The 14954-nt window shown below is 51.3% G+C and overlaps 1 protein-coding gene across 11 annotated transcripts in view; it reads left to right on the top strand.

The window, feature by feature from the left end:
* Positions 1 to 14954, top strand: part of SIPA1L3 (signal induced proliferation associated 1 like 3) — a 241749-nt gene that overhangs the window by 200689 nt on the left and 26106 nt on the right. For all 11 annotated transcript variants that reach the window (XM_060085448.1, XM_060085446.1, XM_060085449.1 and 8 more), the window contains 2 exons: positions 1706 to 2133; positions 14492 to 14713. In XM_060085448.1, the coding sequence (XP_059941431.1) occupies positions 1706 to 2133; positions 14492 to 14713 (650 nt within the window). The remainder of the gene's footprint in view (positions 1 to 1705; positions 2134 to 14491; positions 14714 to 14954) is intronic.

The following is a 14954-nucleotide window of genomic DNA, read 5'->3' as shown; positions in this document are numbered from 1 at the left end:
CCTCCCTCTTGCAGCTGTCCCTCAGGGCCTCAGAGCCCTCCCCTGGGTCCCTGCCTCTTTGCAGCAGATGAGGGTAGGAGGGAGAGGGAAGGTTTTTGTGGCTCAGACCTGGAAATGACATAAATCACTTTTTTTTTTCTGGCTGTGTTGGGTCTTCGTTGCTGCGCAGGCTCCTCATTCCTTGAGGTGGATTCTCTTGTTGCAGAGCTCAGGCTCTAGGCACACGGGCTCAGTAGTTGTGGCGCACGGGCTTCGTTGCTCCGTGGCATGTGGGATCTTCCCGGACCAGGGCTCGAACCCGTGTCTGCTGCATTGGCAGGCGGATTCTTAACCACTGTGCCACCAGGGGAGCCCCGACATAAATCACTTTTACCTATATTGCACTGGCCAGGACTCTTATCACGTGGCCACAGGTCACTGCAGGAGGAACTGGGAAATGTAGTCCTGTGTGCCCAGGAGAAGGAGATAGTTTTGGTGAGCACTTGGAAGTCTCTTCACATCTGTTCATTCAGTGGGTGTTTGATGAGCCCGTACAATGTGCCAGGCATTGGGACCACAGTGTTGAAGAGGGCAGATGCACCCCTGTGCTCACAAAGTTGGCATCCCAGTGGGGGCAACAAGCAGTAAGCAAAGAAACAGATTTCATAATATAATGGTAAGAACCAATTCTTGCTGTGAAAGAAAAACCAAGTACAGTTAAGGGAAAAGAGTGTCAAGCACAGCTACTTTAGGATGAGGTGGTCAGAGAAGGCCTTTGAGGAGGTAACCTTTAAGCAAAATCTTGAATGAAGTAAGGAGCAACCCATGAAAATATCTGAGGGAAGAGCGTTGTAGGCAGAGGGAACAGCAAGTACAGAGGCCCTGAGGGGGCAGTGTGCCTGGCATACTCGGGGAACAGTGAGAAGGCCAGTGTGGCCGGAGGAGAGTGATCAAGAGGGAGGCGGGATATAAAGTTAGAGACCAGAACCTGGAACCAGATCACACAGGGCCTCAGAGGCCATGGTGAGGACTCTTGCTTTTCCCCTGAGTGAGCAGGGAAAGGACATGAACTGACGCAAGTGTTCACAGCCTGTCTCTGGCTGCGTGTAGGGAACAACTTGGGGGCCAGGGGTGAGGGGACACAGGGACAGGGAGTTGGGAGACCAAGGAGGAGGCTCCTGCCATGGTCCAGCAGGAGGCAGTGGTGGACAGGACCAGTGGGGAGCCACAGAGGGAGGAGAAGTGGCAGGTTTGGATCTTTTCCGAAGATTCAGGTGACAGGATTTGCTGTTGGACTAGATACGGGTGTGAGAGCAAAAGCAGCGTCGAGTGACTCCACGGCTCTTGGGTGGAGCAGCTGAAAGGATGGAGATGCCATTATGAGACAGGCAAGAGGCGAATTCAGGAGGGAAGGCCAGGAGCTCAGTTTCAGATGTGTTCAGCTTAAGCTGTGGGCAGCATGTTGCATATGTGCTGTCATTTATCCCTCTGATCAACCTCATGGGGCAGGGTTATTATCAACCCATTTTACAGATGTGGAAACTGAGGCACAGGGATGTTCAATCAGTTGCCCAAGATAACAAGGCCAGTAAGTTGGGGAGCCAGAGTTCGAAGCTGTCTGGCTCCAGGGTTCACACTTAGGGGTGGGGAGGACCCAGAGAAGGAAGTTTGCCGCCCACCCCCCCCACCCAGAGTCTAGGAATGACACACCTCTCCTGCCTTCCAGGGAGAGCCTCAGTACTCCAGTCATTCCAGCAGCAATACCCTCTCCAGCAACGCATCCAGCAGCCACAGCGACGATCGCTGGTTCGATCCCCTGGACCCACTGGAGCCGGAGCAAGACCCTCTCTCCAAGGGCGGCTCCAGTGACAGTGGCATTGACACCACCCTCTACACCTCTAGCCCCAGCTGCTTGTCCCTGGCCAAGACGTCTCGGCCAGCCAAGCCACACAAGCCCCCGGGAAGTATGGGCCTCTGTGGAGGCGGGCACGAGGCTGCCGGGCGGTCCCACCATACAGACCGGCGTCGGGAGGTCTCGCCCGCCCCTGGGGTCACTGGCCAGAACAAGGGCTACCGACAGAAGCTGTACTCCTCCGGCTCCAGCACCCCTACAGGCCTGGCTGGGGGCAGCCGCGACCCACCGAGGCAGTCCAGGTAAGACACTGAATCTAGTCCAAGTCCTTCAGGGGGACCCTGACCACCTTCTGCATCCCTCACAGTCCTGACAGTGGTGTTCCCCTCCCCAGAAACATGCTCACAGATGGGAATGCTCACACCTTAGTTTGCTTACAGAGTTGGGAGACTTGTGGACCACCCCCTGCTGCCATCCATTGGCCTTTAAGGATATCAGTAGAGGGAGGTAAATCCCTGGCTGTCTGTCTCATCTGTCTCTGGTTCACTCTGACCCTCAGTCTCTTTCCTTTTCTCTCTCCTGAGACTAGTAGTTTTTACACTTTCTGGGAGCCACAGACTGTTTCTGTTAGGAGTGCATTTGTCTGGAGGTAATAGGAAACCTGACCCACAGTGGCTTAAACAAATAGAGGTTTAATAGTCCCCCTTTGGGAAGTCCAGAGAGGGCAGAGCTGGGCTGGTGCAGCAGCGGCTCAGGGAGGGCCTCAAGACCTAGCAGCCTGTGTCTTCCCGCTCCATCACCCTCCTCATGCTGGCTGTGACTTCCTGGTCTCCAGATGGCTGTGGTGCCCCTGGGGGACATGGGGACAGAGAACAGAGGAAAGACGGCAGCATCTGTGTAGCTCCATGTCTGTGGAGAAAGCAAAAGCTTTCCCAGAACCCCCTTAAGCAGGCAGTGTCACATGGCCATCTCAGCTACAAGGAAGTCTGGGAGATCACGGGTTAGCTTTCCAGGCTTCATAGGAAAGGGCAGTGTGGTCTCCAGACAGTCCACTGGAGGGCTGTTCAACACAGATTCCCCTGACCTACTGGGTGGGGCCTGAGAATATGCGTTTCTACAAAGTTCCGTGTAGATGCTAATGTTGCTGGTCCCGGGACCACGCTTTGAGAACCACTGGTAGAGAGGCAGACAGGGTAATAAGTAAGAACGAACAGGCATTGACTAACCAACAACCTGGAGTCTGGACCACACACACTTTGCGCATGTGATGAACTGCCTCCTGGAAAAGTTCTGCCGTCACGGGACTCAGCCCGGTCCAGGGGCCCCCTCAGAGGTCTGCGGCCCCAGGCAGGGATTACTGTGCTGCAGTCCCCAGTGTGCACCCCTGAGGCCACCACCTCCTTTCTCCTCCCTGACCACACCTGAGCAGGGGCCAGCCCGTGTCCAGGACCCCCATTAGGGGTCTTCATCTCCCTTGGCTTCCTGACACTTTGGCCTGTCCCCAGACCTGCGCCTCTCCACACAGGACACGTGCACCCGGGCAGTGGCCTCAGACCTCCTTGACCACAACCCACAGTGGACCTGGGTCTTTGACTATACAGAAATATCTATATATTTTAAAAAGGTGAAGCAAAAATCTCCCTAGCAGTTCTTAGCCTGACCGTGCAAAGCCCTTTTATCCAGTCTACTCTGTTTAGAACATTTGAACGCTGCTCACTACCTCCTTAAAGGATCTCATGACCTAGCAGCGGTTCTCTTGTTACCAAACTCAGGTTCTGCTGCTTGACACTCGAAAGCCAATATCGGAGAGACAGGTGTTGATTGGAAAGGAAAATATGCAGAAGCGTAAGGGAGTTTAGCTGTTGTAGAAGTTAAAGTATAACTAGATGCTAAGACCAAGGGGCTGCTTACACTCTGACAGACTTGGAAACCACGATATTTGAGAGTGTCCGTCTGTCAGTGCTTTCCCTCACTGTGGCCCTGGTCCCCCTGGAGTCAGGAGCCAGGAGAAGGGTGGGGGTGGAGAGAAATGGTGCTCCAGGGAGTTAGGTCTCTGTCTGAGCCAGCCTCCCTAGACAGATAGATGTTCATCATTTGAACTCACGGACTCTTTTGAACAGCTCCTTCATTCATTTATTTATCCATTCATTTCATTCACAAATATTTCTCAGGGATTTGTTGTGTCCCAGGGACTACGCTGAGAGCTAAGGAGAAGTAAAGAGCAAATTCAGATGAGGCCCCCAGCCCTCACCTCACCCACCATCTGTTGAGGGAGACAGACTAGAATCAGGTCATCACTGAGACAGATGTCAAAGTGCGCCCACCGAGAGGGCCTCGGTGCTATGGGGGTCCCAGGTCCTGGCTGTGGTAGCCCCTGTGTTGGGCACAGGCCCATGTTAGTAAAACTCAGTAGCTGTAGGGTTTTGGAGTCTGTGATATAAAGGCAACGGTGCTGGGGAGTAGACTATGTCTGAGGCAGGGGGGTGGGTATAAAATTACTCTGTGTCTGAGAGAACGATTTGCTGAACCCAGAAATGAAGGGAATAAAATGGGAGAGGAACCTGCTACAAAAAAGAGCCCTGCGGTTGGGAGCTTTAATTTGCATACAGACAATTGATGCTAATTGCAAATCATTCTTATCTACTCATTAAAGCCGCTTCCTGAAGTTTTCTCCTAGGCAACCAGGCTTTAGTATGAAGCAGCATTTCCCAAAATGGGGTGCTTGAGGTGCTTTGGGTGGTGTGGGGAGGAAAATGTTTTATTTTAAATGGATATTAGGAAAAGTGTTATCAACCCATCCCCTGATTTTACAGATATTGCCTTGGACAAATTAAGGAAAATTAAATGAGTTGATTCAAAGAAACAAACGTGTTCATGGTAGATGAGAGCATGGACTCCAGAGTCAGCCCACTGGGGTTTTGAGTGCCACCCCACACCGCCTTGTCTTGGCTGTGTGGCCTTGGGCAAATTACTGAACCTCTCTGGGCCTCAGTTTCCTCATCTGTGAAATGGGGGCCCTGTCACTGTCCCTAACTAAGGCCCTGACACTGTCCCTAACAGCCTGAGCTGTCCCTAACTAAAACTCTGACGCTCTCCGTAAGAAAGGCCCTGACGCTGTCATTAAGGCCCTGACGCTGTCCCTAGCTAAGGACCTGAGCTGTTTCTAACTAACGGCCTGAGCTGTCCCTAACTAAAGCTTGACCCTGTCACTAATGCCCTGACGCTGTCCCTAACTAAGGGCCTGATGCTTTTCCCCACCACGGCCCTGAATCTATCCCTAACTAAGACCCTGAATCTGTCCCTAACTAAGGCCATGACACTGTCCCTAACTAAAAGCCTGACTCTCTTACCTAAGAACCTGAGCACCAGCACTTTATTTAGGGATAGCGCCAGGGCCTTAGTGAGGGCTCAAAGTCAGTGGGGGAGACATATCCATCCCCAGACAGTGACAGCCCATAGTGGTCAGGACCAGGGTGAGGGAAGCGTTCAGGGTATGGGAGCCCAAAGGAGGGGCCTGACCCAGTATGGGAGGTGCTTTCCTGAAGGAAAGAGGCTAAGCTACTAGCAACTAGGAAGGCAGAGTGTTCTAGGCAGAGAAGATGTGCAAGTCCCACCTCACCCTGCCAGTCCTCCCAGAATCTTCCCATCTCAGTAGGTACAAGTTCCCAACAGGCCGCTGAGCACCTGTGCTCAAGGGGCCCACACATGCTTCTGCCTGCCGCTAGCCACACTGCCCCTTGCTCGGGGCAGCCCAGCAGCCCTGTGCATCTGCTGTCATCCATCCATTCCCTGGCGCCGAGCCGGAATGACAACCTGCTGCCCAGCCTTGGCTCCCCAAAGAGAGGCACAGGCGCTCCATAGCTGCCCTTGTGTCTACTTCCAGGCCCTTTGTAGCCCAACACTTTGCATTCATTCATACAGCAGGCGCCTACTGTATGTTCACCCCTCTGCCACAGAGGGCCCCGGCTGTCCTGGCACTGACAGGGTGCCAGGGGAGACAGCAAGCAAATAATTACAAAAGCAATGAATCAGTTATGCTAGGGGAAAGCCTTCAAGGGAGACCTCCTGGGATCTGAGAGTGGATGTGGTGCAGGGGCTGGAGGGGGTGTCTAATCTAGGCGGGGGGTTGGGGGGCAGGGATAATTTCCCTGAGGAGGTGTCATTTCTGCCAAAGATGAGAGGGATAAGGAGGAGGGAGCAGGTGAAGTGGTTTCAGGGGGACTGATGATATACTCTTGATGCAGTTATGTGGGTGTTTGCTTTGTAAGTGTTTGTTAAATTGTACATACATGTTTTGTACACTTTGTTCTATGTGGGCTATTTTACAATTTTTTTTTGAAAGAGAAAAAGGAAAGATGATATGTGGAGAAGGCATCCCTATGAGAGGGAGTAGCATGTGCAAAGGCCCTGGGGTGGGGAGGAGGGTGGGTGCCATCAGGTCACTGAACACAGGCCCCTTGGCTCAAGTATAGAAATTGAGGGGGGCAGCTAATGGGAGGTTGGCAGGGGCCAGATCACGCAAGGCGCTGTCAGCCACATTACAGAGTTTGGATTTGATCCTAAGAGCTGTGGGCAGCAAGGAAAGGCTTCAGCAGAAAGGATAATGCAGGCAGATAGATGTTTTGAAAGATGGTGCTGGAGGCACAATTGCAGAAGTCTCAAGGATGGGTCTGAGGCCGAGATGTGAGTGAGAAGGAAGGGGACCTTGACTAGAGGACAGAGCAACTGTGGATGTGTCAGCAGGTGGCACCACCAGGACCTAAGGAGGGAGGGAGGCAAAGGTCCAGGACAGTGTCTGCTGCAGTGTCGGGAGGCTGCTGCAGATGGGGAATGTTGAGATTCTTGAGAGAGAAGAGAGCAGGGCTGGGCAGGCCTGAGAAGAATGTTATTCTCACATTCACTGACACCAAAGCACCCACTGTGTGCCGGGTACCATTCCAAACATGGCGATACAGCAGGGGACAAAGTCGAGCCCTCTTTTGTGGAGCTGAGAGTGAGGCAGACAGACAACTGAGCAACCATGTAATATTAATGTGCCAGGTGGAGATAAGGCCTGGGGAGAAAACCAAACCAGGCAGAGGTCCCAGAAGGCCTCTAGGAGGAGGTGATATTTTGCAGGAAGCATGGAAGTGATCCAGGCAGGGAAAATAGCAAATGCTGAGGCCCTGAAGGTAAACTCATTTGCAGTGCTCTGGAAATGCTCTGGTGGCCAGACAGGCCAAAGGAAGGCAAGAGGTCTGATTTGCCAGGTGGGCAGGGGCCCAGCTCTGGCAGGCTTGCCAACCACGGTCAGATACTGGGATTTGATTCTGAGGAACGTGGGAGCCATGGGAGCACATAATCTGACTTATGTTTTAAGTAGATCACTCTGGGCTACTCAGGGGAAAGTGGACTGTTTCAGGGGTGGAGGTGATTGAGTTCGCCAGCGTAATACGAGGACTGCCAGGAAAGGGATGGGCCCTGCCATGCCCAAACCCCCTACCCACTCCCTCCCTGCGCTCCAGCCCTCTCCGTGGAAGCCACCGCAGCATGTAGCAGCTTGTGCCTGTGGATGATTCCAGTGACTTCACAGACTCTCCCCCGAGACGTTCGTCATGGGAGCCCGGCTTCCAGGCACAGTGCCAGGCGCCAGTGCCTGCTGTGGGCATCGCGATGGGCTGAGTGATCCCAGGCGGGCAGCCACCTGCCCCACCCCGCCCTCTCTCGAGGCAGCGTACACTCCAAAGCTTCCTGGGCTTCCTGAGCAGTTTGTCAAGAGCTGTTTAGAGGCACGGAGAGGCTCCCCACTCCACGTGGCGTTGACACCGCCGGGTGTTCCCAGGCAGGCGGGAAGCACGTGGCCTCGCTTCCGCGGGTGGGGCTGCCGTCCCCGGGATACCCTTCTGGGCGCACAGCCCTGAAAGGTGATGTGAGGGCCTTGGCATCCACTGGGGCCAACCCCACCTCTGTTGGCTAGGAAGCCGGGGTCACACAACAGACCTACTCGGAGAGTCACAGTCAGCTTGGGAAGAGGAACGCAGGCCATCTCCGGGGACTCAAGGGAAAGAGGGAACCTTGCAGAGATCTTGGGGCTGGGGCAGGGAGGAGTGCAAAGGTCCTGAGGTGGGAATGTTTCTGGTGTGTTTGGGGAACAGCTTCCATGTGGCCAGAGCAGAGTGAGCGAGAGGCAGAGTGGGCGGGTCTGAGGGCAGAGAGGGGTCGGCCCAGATGGGGTGGGGCCTTGTGGACCAGGGGAGAGCTCTGACTCACCCTGAGCAGAGGAGGGCGGTGGTTGCACTCAGGCGTTACAGCCTCCCTCTGGCTGTGTTTGGGGACCAGGGCAGGAGGACGCCGCTGTGATGACACAGGTGCACGGTGGTTGGTGGAGGTGGCCAGTGGTGGTTGGATTCCACGTCGATTTTGTGCCAGTGAGTTTTTCTCCCATGTCGTCTCTGCTTCCACCTCCTGAAGACCTACTGTTTTTGCTCACAGGCCGCAGGGCAGAATGTTGCTGCATATGTGGCTCCTACACTGAGCCTGATAATTCCAGCCACGTGCGGGGACTGATATCAACTCTCAAGCCCCTGCCAGGCACCTGGGAGAGAGGACGAGATCCGTCCAGCAGTTAAGGCCCCACAGGGGCCCACCTGGGGTTACCTGGGTGAGCAGTGTTATCTCCCAGGCTCTGGCCTCTGGCTGCCTGTGTCCAGGTCACAGCTCCACCACTCACCAACTGTGTGATCTCCACCAGGCTCCTTAATTCCTCTGAGGTTCAGTTTCCTCATCTGTAAAATGGGGGTGAAGATGGGCTCTGTGGTCCAAGGCTGCGAAGATGAACCCACACCATGTGTTTAACGTAGTTAGCACAGGGCCTGAGACATAGCTGGTCCAAATATATCAGCTGCTGCTTGGTTTTATTTTCATGTATTACGTATTTATCATGACTACCGTTGTCATTGAAAGTACAGGTTGGTGGTTAATCGCAGTGTCTCTTGAGCCACACTGCCTGGCTTTGTATCCTGGCTCTATCCCTGGCCAGCTGTGTTATTTGGGGCAAGTTATTTAATCTCTCTGGGCCTTGGTTTCCCCACGTGGAACTTGCGGGGGGTGGTAGTTCCTGCCTCATGGGGTTGCTGGGGCAACCAGATGAAGTGATGCCTATGAGATGCTTAGAACTGGGCCTGGCCGTGTTCACAGGCTCAGCGCGGTCACCACCATCACTACCACCTACTCCGTCCCTGCTCTTCCTCCTAAAGGCAAGGGCACAGCTCCCTTTGTGCCTGTTGCCCACCCTGGGCCCACCCATCAGCGCCCACGGGGGTGAGTAGACCAAAGCATCACACATGCCCAGGCAGCTATGCGATTTCTCCATCCAGCCTACAGTTTTTCAGCTTTTTTTTTTGGAAGCCACAGAACCTTTTACTCCAACAAAATCTTAACTGCTCCCCTGAGATACAACACAAATAAACGCACAGCCTCTCTGGGTGAGGATGGGGTCGGAGCAGGATGCCCCCCGCCCCCGCCAGTCCTAGCTGAGCCCAGAGCCCAGGCTTCTAGCCCCTGGACGCACCACGTCCCTGTGTATCTGCAGCTTGGGGAGCGCACCTCGGTGCCCGGGCCTGTGCCAAGCACTGTGCACGTAGTGATCTTGTGAGGCAGGTGCTGTCATCGCCTCAATTCTCAGGGGAGGAAACCGAGGCTCACTGAGGGGAGAGAGCTCGAGCAAGGAGCACAGTGTGTCAGGGGAGCAGCGTGGCCTCACCGGTGCTTCAGAAGGAAAGTGATTGGCAGGTGGGGTAAGAACTCCACCTTGTACTCGTGGTCCAAGGGATATGTGAGAAGGCGTGCCCACCTCAGAGGGCCGGGTCAAGATGCACAGCATATTCAGAATAGTGTTTTGTTGCCCTACTGTGTGGGGGGCACCATCCATTCCTGAGATTGGTAGAGGTTGAAAACAGGGACAGTCACGGGAATGCCTTTGCCTCCAAGCAACAGGAAATCCCAGCTCAGTTGGAGGAAGTCTGTTATCTCTCAGAACGTGAAGGCACAAGGTAGGAAGGGCCTCACGACTGGGTAATTTATTGACTCGAGAACCCAGGTTCTTTCCCTTTCTTTGTTCTGCCTCCATCAGCCTATAGACTGGCTCCCCTCACAGTCTCACAGTGGCTGTCATTCAACCAGATGGTCACAGTGTCCAGTGGAAGAACGGGTGGTATTTGCTGCAAGTGGTCTGTGTTAGTTTTCTAGTGAAGAAATCTTCCCCAGAAGTCCCCTAGCACACAGTGCACACTCACACACCTGATGTCTCACTGGCCAGAAGTAGATCGCAGACCTACCCCAGACCCATTGCAGACAAGTGGCATCAGCCATTCAGGATTTGTGCCCTGGGCTGGGTGCCAGCCAGGTCACCTTCCCTGGGGATGAGTACAGTCAGCCTTCATTTACAGGGTAATGGGGATTAGCATGACACCCAGTGCCTGCCACAGGCCTGAGGAGGGGACGAACCCCTCCCAAAAGAGGCAATGGCTGGAGCCAGCTGGCAGGCACAGAGGCAAAGCGTGTTCATCTTACTCCCTTCCTTTTTTTTTAATCATCTCTTGTTTTTTTCAGCTCGTAAAAGCTGAACATGCCTGATGACAAGGTAGAGAAATATGTACTGTAGAAAGTAAAAGTTAGGGTTAAAATCAATTAGGATATATTCGTAGAGTGGGCCCTCTGCAGCTATTGAAGGGAGAGGGGCTTGTGTGGACGGACACGGAGAAGTCTCCAGAGCACCGTGTTAAGGTTAAAGCCAGGTGCAGAACAAGCTCATGATAGGCTGCCATTTATGTTACAAAGGAAGGTTGTGCTTGTGTGTACTACGCTCTCTGTTGAAAAAGAAGAAAGGGGGAGGGGCAGGGTTGCCTCAAAGGAGACTGAGGTGTCAGATGGCACTTCCTTTCTACCCTGCGCCTTTTATATGGTTTCATTTCCCCCATCATTACTATCTCCAGAGGTAATCAGTTAGTGTACACTCCCCCAGAGATTTTTCTCCAAACCTGTACCAGCCCAGATCTTTCACACATTTTTGACCATTACCCAAAACAGGAAAAGCATTTTATATTACAATCCAGCATGGACATCCAGAATAAGGTTTCACAAAACCACTTATCCTTACCTCACAAGAGGTACACTGAAGTTTTTCATTCTAGTCTATTTATTTTTTATTTTCCTCTTAGTAACGGTCAAGATCCACTAAGTTGATTTCGTGACCCACAGTTGGGGAAAAAAGTGTACATTTCCTTTTCATAAAAAGATCCCTCCAAAAGAGCCCAGTAATCATATAGTATACATACATTTTAAAAAAAATAAATTTATTTATTTATTTTTGGCTGCGTTGGGTCTTCGTTGCTGCCTGCAGGCTTTCTCTAGTTGCGGCGAGCGGGGGGCTACTCTTCGTTGCCGTGCGCGGGCTTCTCATTGCAGTGGCTTCTCTTGTTGTGGAGCACAGGCTCTAGGCGCACAGGCTTCAGTAGTTGTGGCACTCGGGCTCAGTAGTGTGGCACACAGGCTTAGTTGCTCCGTGACATGTAGGATCTTCCTGGACCAGGGATCGAACCCGTGTCCCGTACATTGGCAGGCGGATTCTTAACCACTGCGCCACCTGGGAAGCCCCCTATATATACATTTTAAGAAAAGAAAAAGCATGCTTTACACAATGCCTTTTCTCCACTTACAGTAGCTCAGACGTCTGTCCTCACCCATAAACAGAAATAGACCTCATTCTTCGCACTGGCTGCATAGATTTTGATCATATGGATGTGCTTGGAACAATCTATTAATCCCCAGTTAAAAGACATTCAGTCCATGTCCATGTTTTCTTGATTACACACAGCCTTGCAGTGACCATCCTTGTATGTGCCTGCATATACTTGTGCATGCTTTTCTGTGGTATGGATTTCTGAGAGGTCAGATCTGTTAGACTAAGGCTGTATCTCCTTCAGTTCTCAGCTCAGACACCGTTGCCTCGTTGGGGAAGCCCCTGACCACCCCAGACAAAGTCCAGTCCCGATGTTACATGCTCCATGGCTCCCTGGACATCCCCCCACCAATGTGCAACCTTGGGCCTGATAGTAGATGTTGCTGAATTATAGAAAGTATATATAAGTCAGTCAGAGCTTGCTTTTTTTAATCCAGTCTGACAATCTGCCTTAGAATTGGGGTGTTTCAGCATTCACGTTTAATGAAGTTACTGATAATGATTGGATTTATATTTGCCATTTTCCTCTTTGTTTTCTATATGTTTACTGTTTTTCTTGCTCCTCTTTTCTTCCTTTACTGCCGCCTTTTGTGTTAAATAAATGCATTTTAGTGCACCATTTGGATTCCTCTTGATTTTTTGGACTATTTTTTTTTTAGTTGTTCTAGTACATGCCTTTTCAGTGTCATTCAGATTAATACTAACTTAATTCCAATAAAGTATGGAGACTTTTTTCCAATAGAGCCCCATTCCATTTCCCCTCCTTTATGCGATTTTTGTCATCTATATTATTACATCCATTCATGTTATTAACCCAACAGTATAGTGTTGTTATTGTTGCCTTATACAGTCTTATGTTTAAGGAAGTTAAAGAAGAAATAAGGAAACATAAATCTATAGAGTTTTTTTTTTTAATCCACAAATTTACCATCTTGGATCCTTCATTTCTCCAAATGGATTCAGGTCACCATCTGCAGTCATTTCCTTTCGGCCCAAGGACTTATTTTATTATTTATTAGGCAGATGTGCTAGCAGTGAATTCTCTGAGTCTCTGTTTATCTGGGGACATCTTTATTTTGCCTTCATTTGTGAAGGATACTTATGCTGAACATAAAAGTCTTGGTTGACAGTTTTTTCTCTCAGCACTTTGAAAATATCATTCCATTCCATTGTTTCAAATGACAAGTCGGCAGTTAATTGTATTGTGCTCCTCTGTATGTGATGAATCCTTTTCTCTTGGTGCTTTCAGGGGTTTTGTCTTAATGTTTGACTTCCACCTGTTTTTCTGGATGATGTCTTTATATTTGTCCTGGTGGGGATTTGTTGAGTTTCTTAGATGTGTAGATGAACGTTTTTTGTCCAGTTTGAGGAGTTTTCAGCCATTATTTCTTCAAACCTTTCTTCTGCCCCTTTCTCTCTTCTGCTTCTGAAACTCTCAGTGAGCACGTGTTGATATGCTTGATGCAGCCCCAGAGGTTCCACTGTGGCAGAACCTGCCTGTTCACTGAGCTGGGCAGTGGGATGGGAGAGAGCCCCCAGGCCACAATGTCAGATTCCCTCTGTTCTTACCTGAAGTTCAGTTTTTCAAGCATAAACGATACTTGGATTCTTGCATGCCCTTGGTCAGTTTCCAGAGTGTTGAAATGATTGCTTTTGTCGATTTTGTGCTTTGGGGGAAAGAATTTGCCAATCTCCTCATTCTGCCATAGTCAGAATCCCACCCAATTGCTAAATTGACCTTCAATAAGGATTTATTGACTTGCACTCCAAGAACATTAATTTTCCCATTAAAGATGTTTTACTTGAAGTGGAATTGGAATTTTATTTAAAAGTTTTAAAAGCTGGGAGCTTCCCTGGTGGCGCAGTGGTTGGGAGTCCGCCTGCCGATGCAGGGGACATGGGTTCGCACCCCAGTCCGGGAAGATCCCACATGCCGCGGAGCGGCTGGGCCCGTGAGCCATGGCCGCTGAGCCTGCGCGTCCGGAGCCTGTGCTCCGCAATGGGAGAGGCCACAGCAGTGAGAGGCCCGCGTACCGCAAAAAAAAAAAAAAAAGTTTTAAAAGCTGATTCGCCTCAGTGGTATCAACAGTTGGGTCCCCAAGAGTTGGGTCCTAGTTAACAGCGTGAGGTTCATTGTAGCATTAACTTCACAGGAAGCTAGCATTCGGGATATCGAGCTGTGGTTTTAGATTAGATCAGCTGGACTGGTGTCCATCGTGTAGTAGTGCTCAAAAAATATTTGAATGAAGAGGCGTGGCAAGGTATAAGTTAAAAAAAAAAGAAACCCATAAGTTACAGAGTAAGTTATTAGCACAATCCCAATTATATATAAAAAAATTCTCCCACCCCTCAAAAAAAAGCTCCTGTTTTCTGATTATATGCACTTTTTTTGTTTTTTTGTTTATTTGTTTTTGGCTGCAACATGCAGCTCATGGGATCTTAGTTCCCCGACCAGGGATCTAACCCAGGACCCCCGGCGGTGAAAGTGCTGCGTCCTAACCATTGCACCACTGGGGAATTCCCAACACGTGTGTTTTTAATCATAAGAAAGGGTTAAGAAGGAAATAGAGCAAGCTGTAAACCACGGTCACCTCCAGAGACAAGCAGGTGGGACCCCCACCTTCAGCTGTGTAGGTTGTGCCTAGGAGACAGGGAATCTCTGGGGCGGGGTGGGAGCATCCACCCACAGGGGGTGACTTTTTAGATTCACGTGGAGGTACCAACTGTGCTAGAAGGGCATCCCTGGGGTGGGATCGGGACTATGAAGGCAGCTTTACATTTTCTCCACATAGACATCTGTGTATTGGAATTTTCCACAGCAGTAAAGTACTTGTATCTCTCCTGGGTGAATGAAGTTTTGTTTCCCAAGAGGAAATTTAAACAGATCGGTTTTTCATAAAGTGGGATGGAATTGGCTTATTTCTCTCATTTTCACATTGCAGCGACATGAGCTCGAGGGCCGGCTTCCCCACTCAGGTTCACAAGACGGTCAGCGCAGAGACCCCGCGGCCCTCACAGCTGGCCCAGCCCAGCACCTTCCAGCTCTCCGCCTCCGTCCCCAAGTCCTTCTTCTCCAAGCAGCCCGTGCGCAACAAGCACCCAACGGGGTGGAAGAGAACAGACGAGCCCCCGCCACGGCCGCTGCCCTTCACTGACCCAAAGAAGTAAGTGCCTGGACGCCCGGTGAGACACTGCGGGAGCTGAGCTCGGGCGTCTCGGGGTGGGGATGAGGGTGACACCTCGCTCCCTCATTCATCAGGACACCGTGCCAGTCTACACACTGGGAATACAGCTGTGAACAGGCGGACAGGGATCCCTTTCAGCTCGGGGAGCTGACAGTGCCTGTTGGGGAGGCGGACAGCAAATAGGGTAACTAAGAAAAGCGTGCAGCAGGTCAGATGGTGG

Source organism: Mesoplodon densirostris, chromosome 19, assembly GCF_025265405.1.
Source record: "Mesoplodon densirostris isolate mMesDen1 chromosome 19, mMesDen1 primary haplotype, whole genome shotgun sequence".
NCBI lineage: Eukaryota > Metazoa > Chordata > Mammalia > Artiodactyla > Ziphiidae > Mesoplodon > Mesoplodon densirostris.
This window is presented reverse-complemented; position numbering and strand designations above follow the sequence as displayed.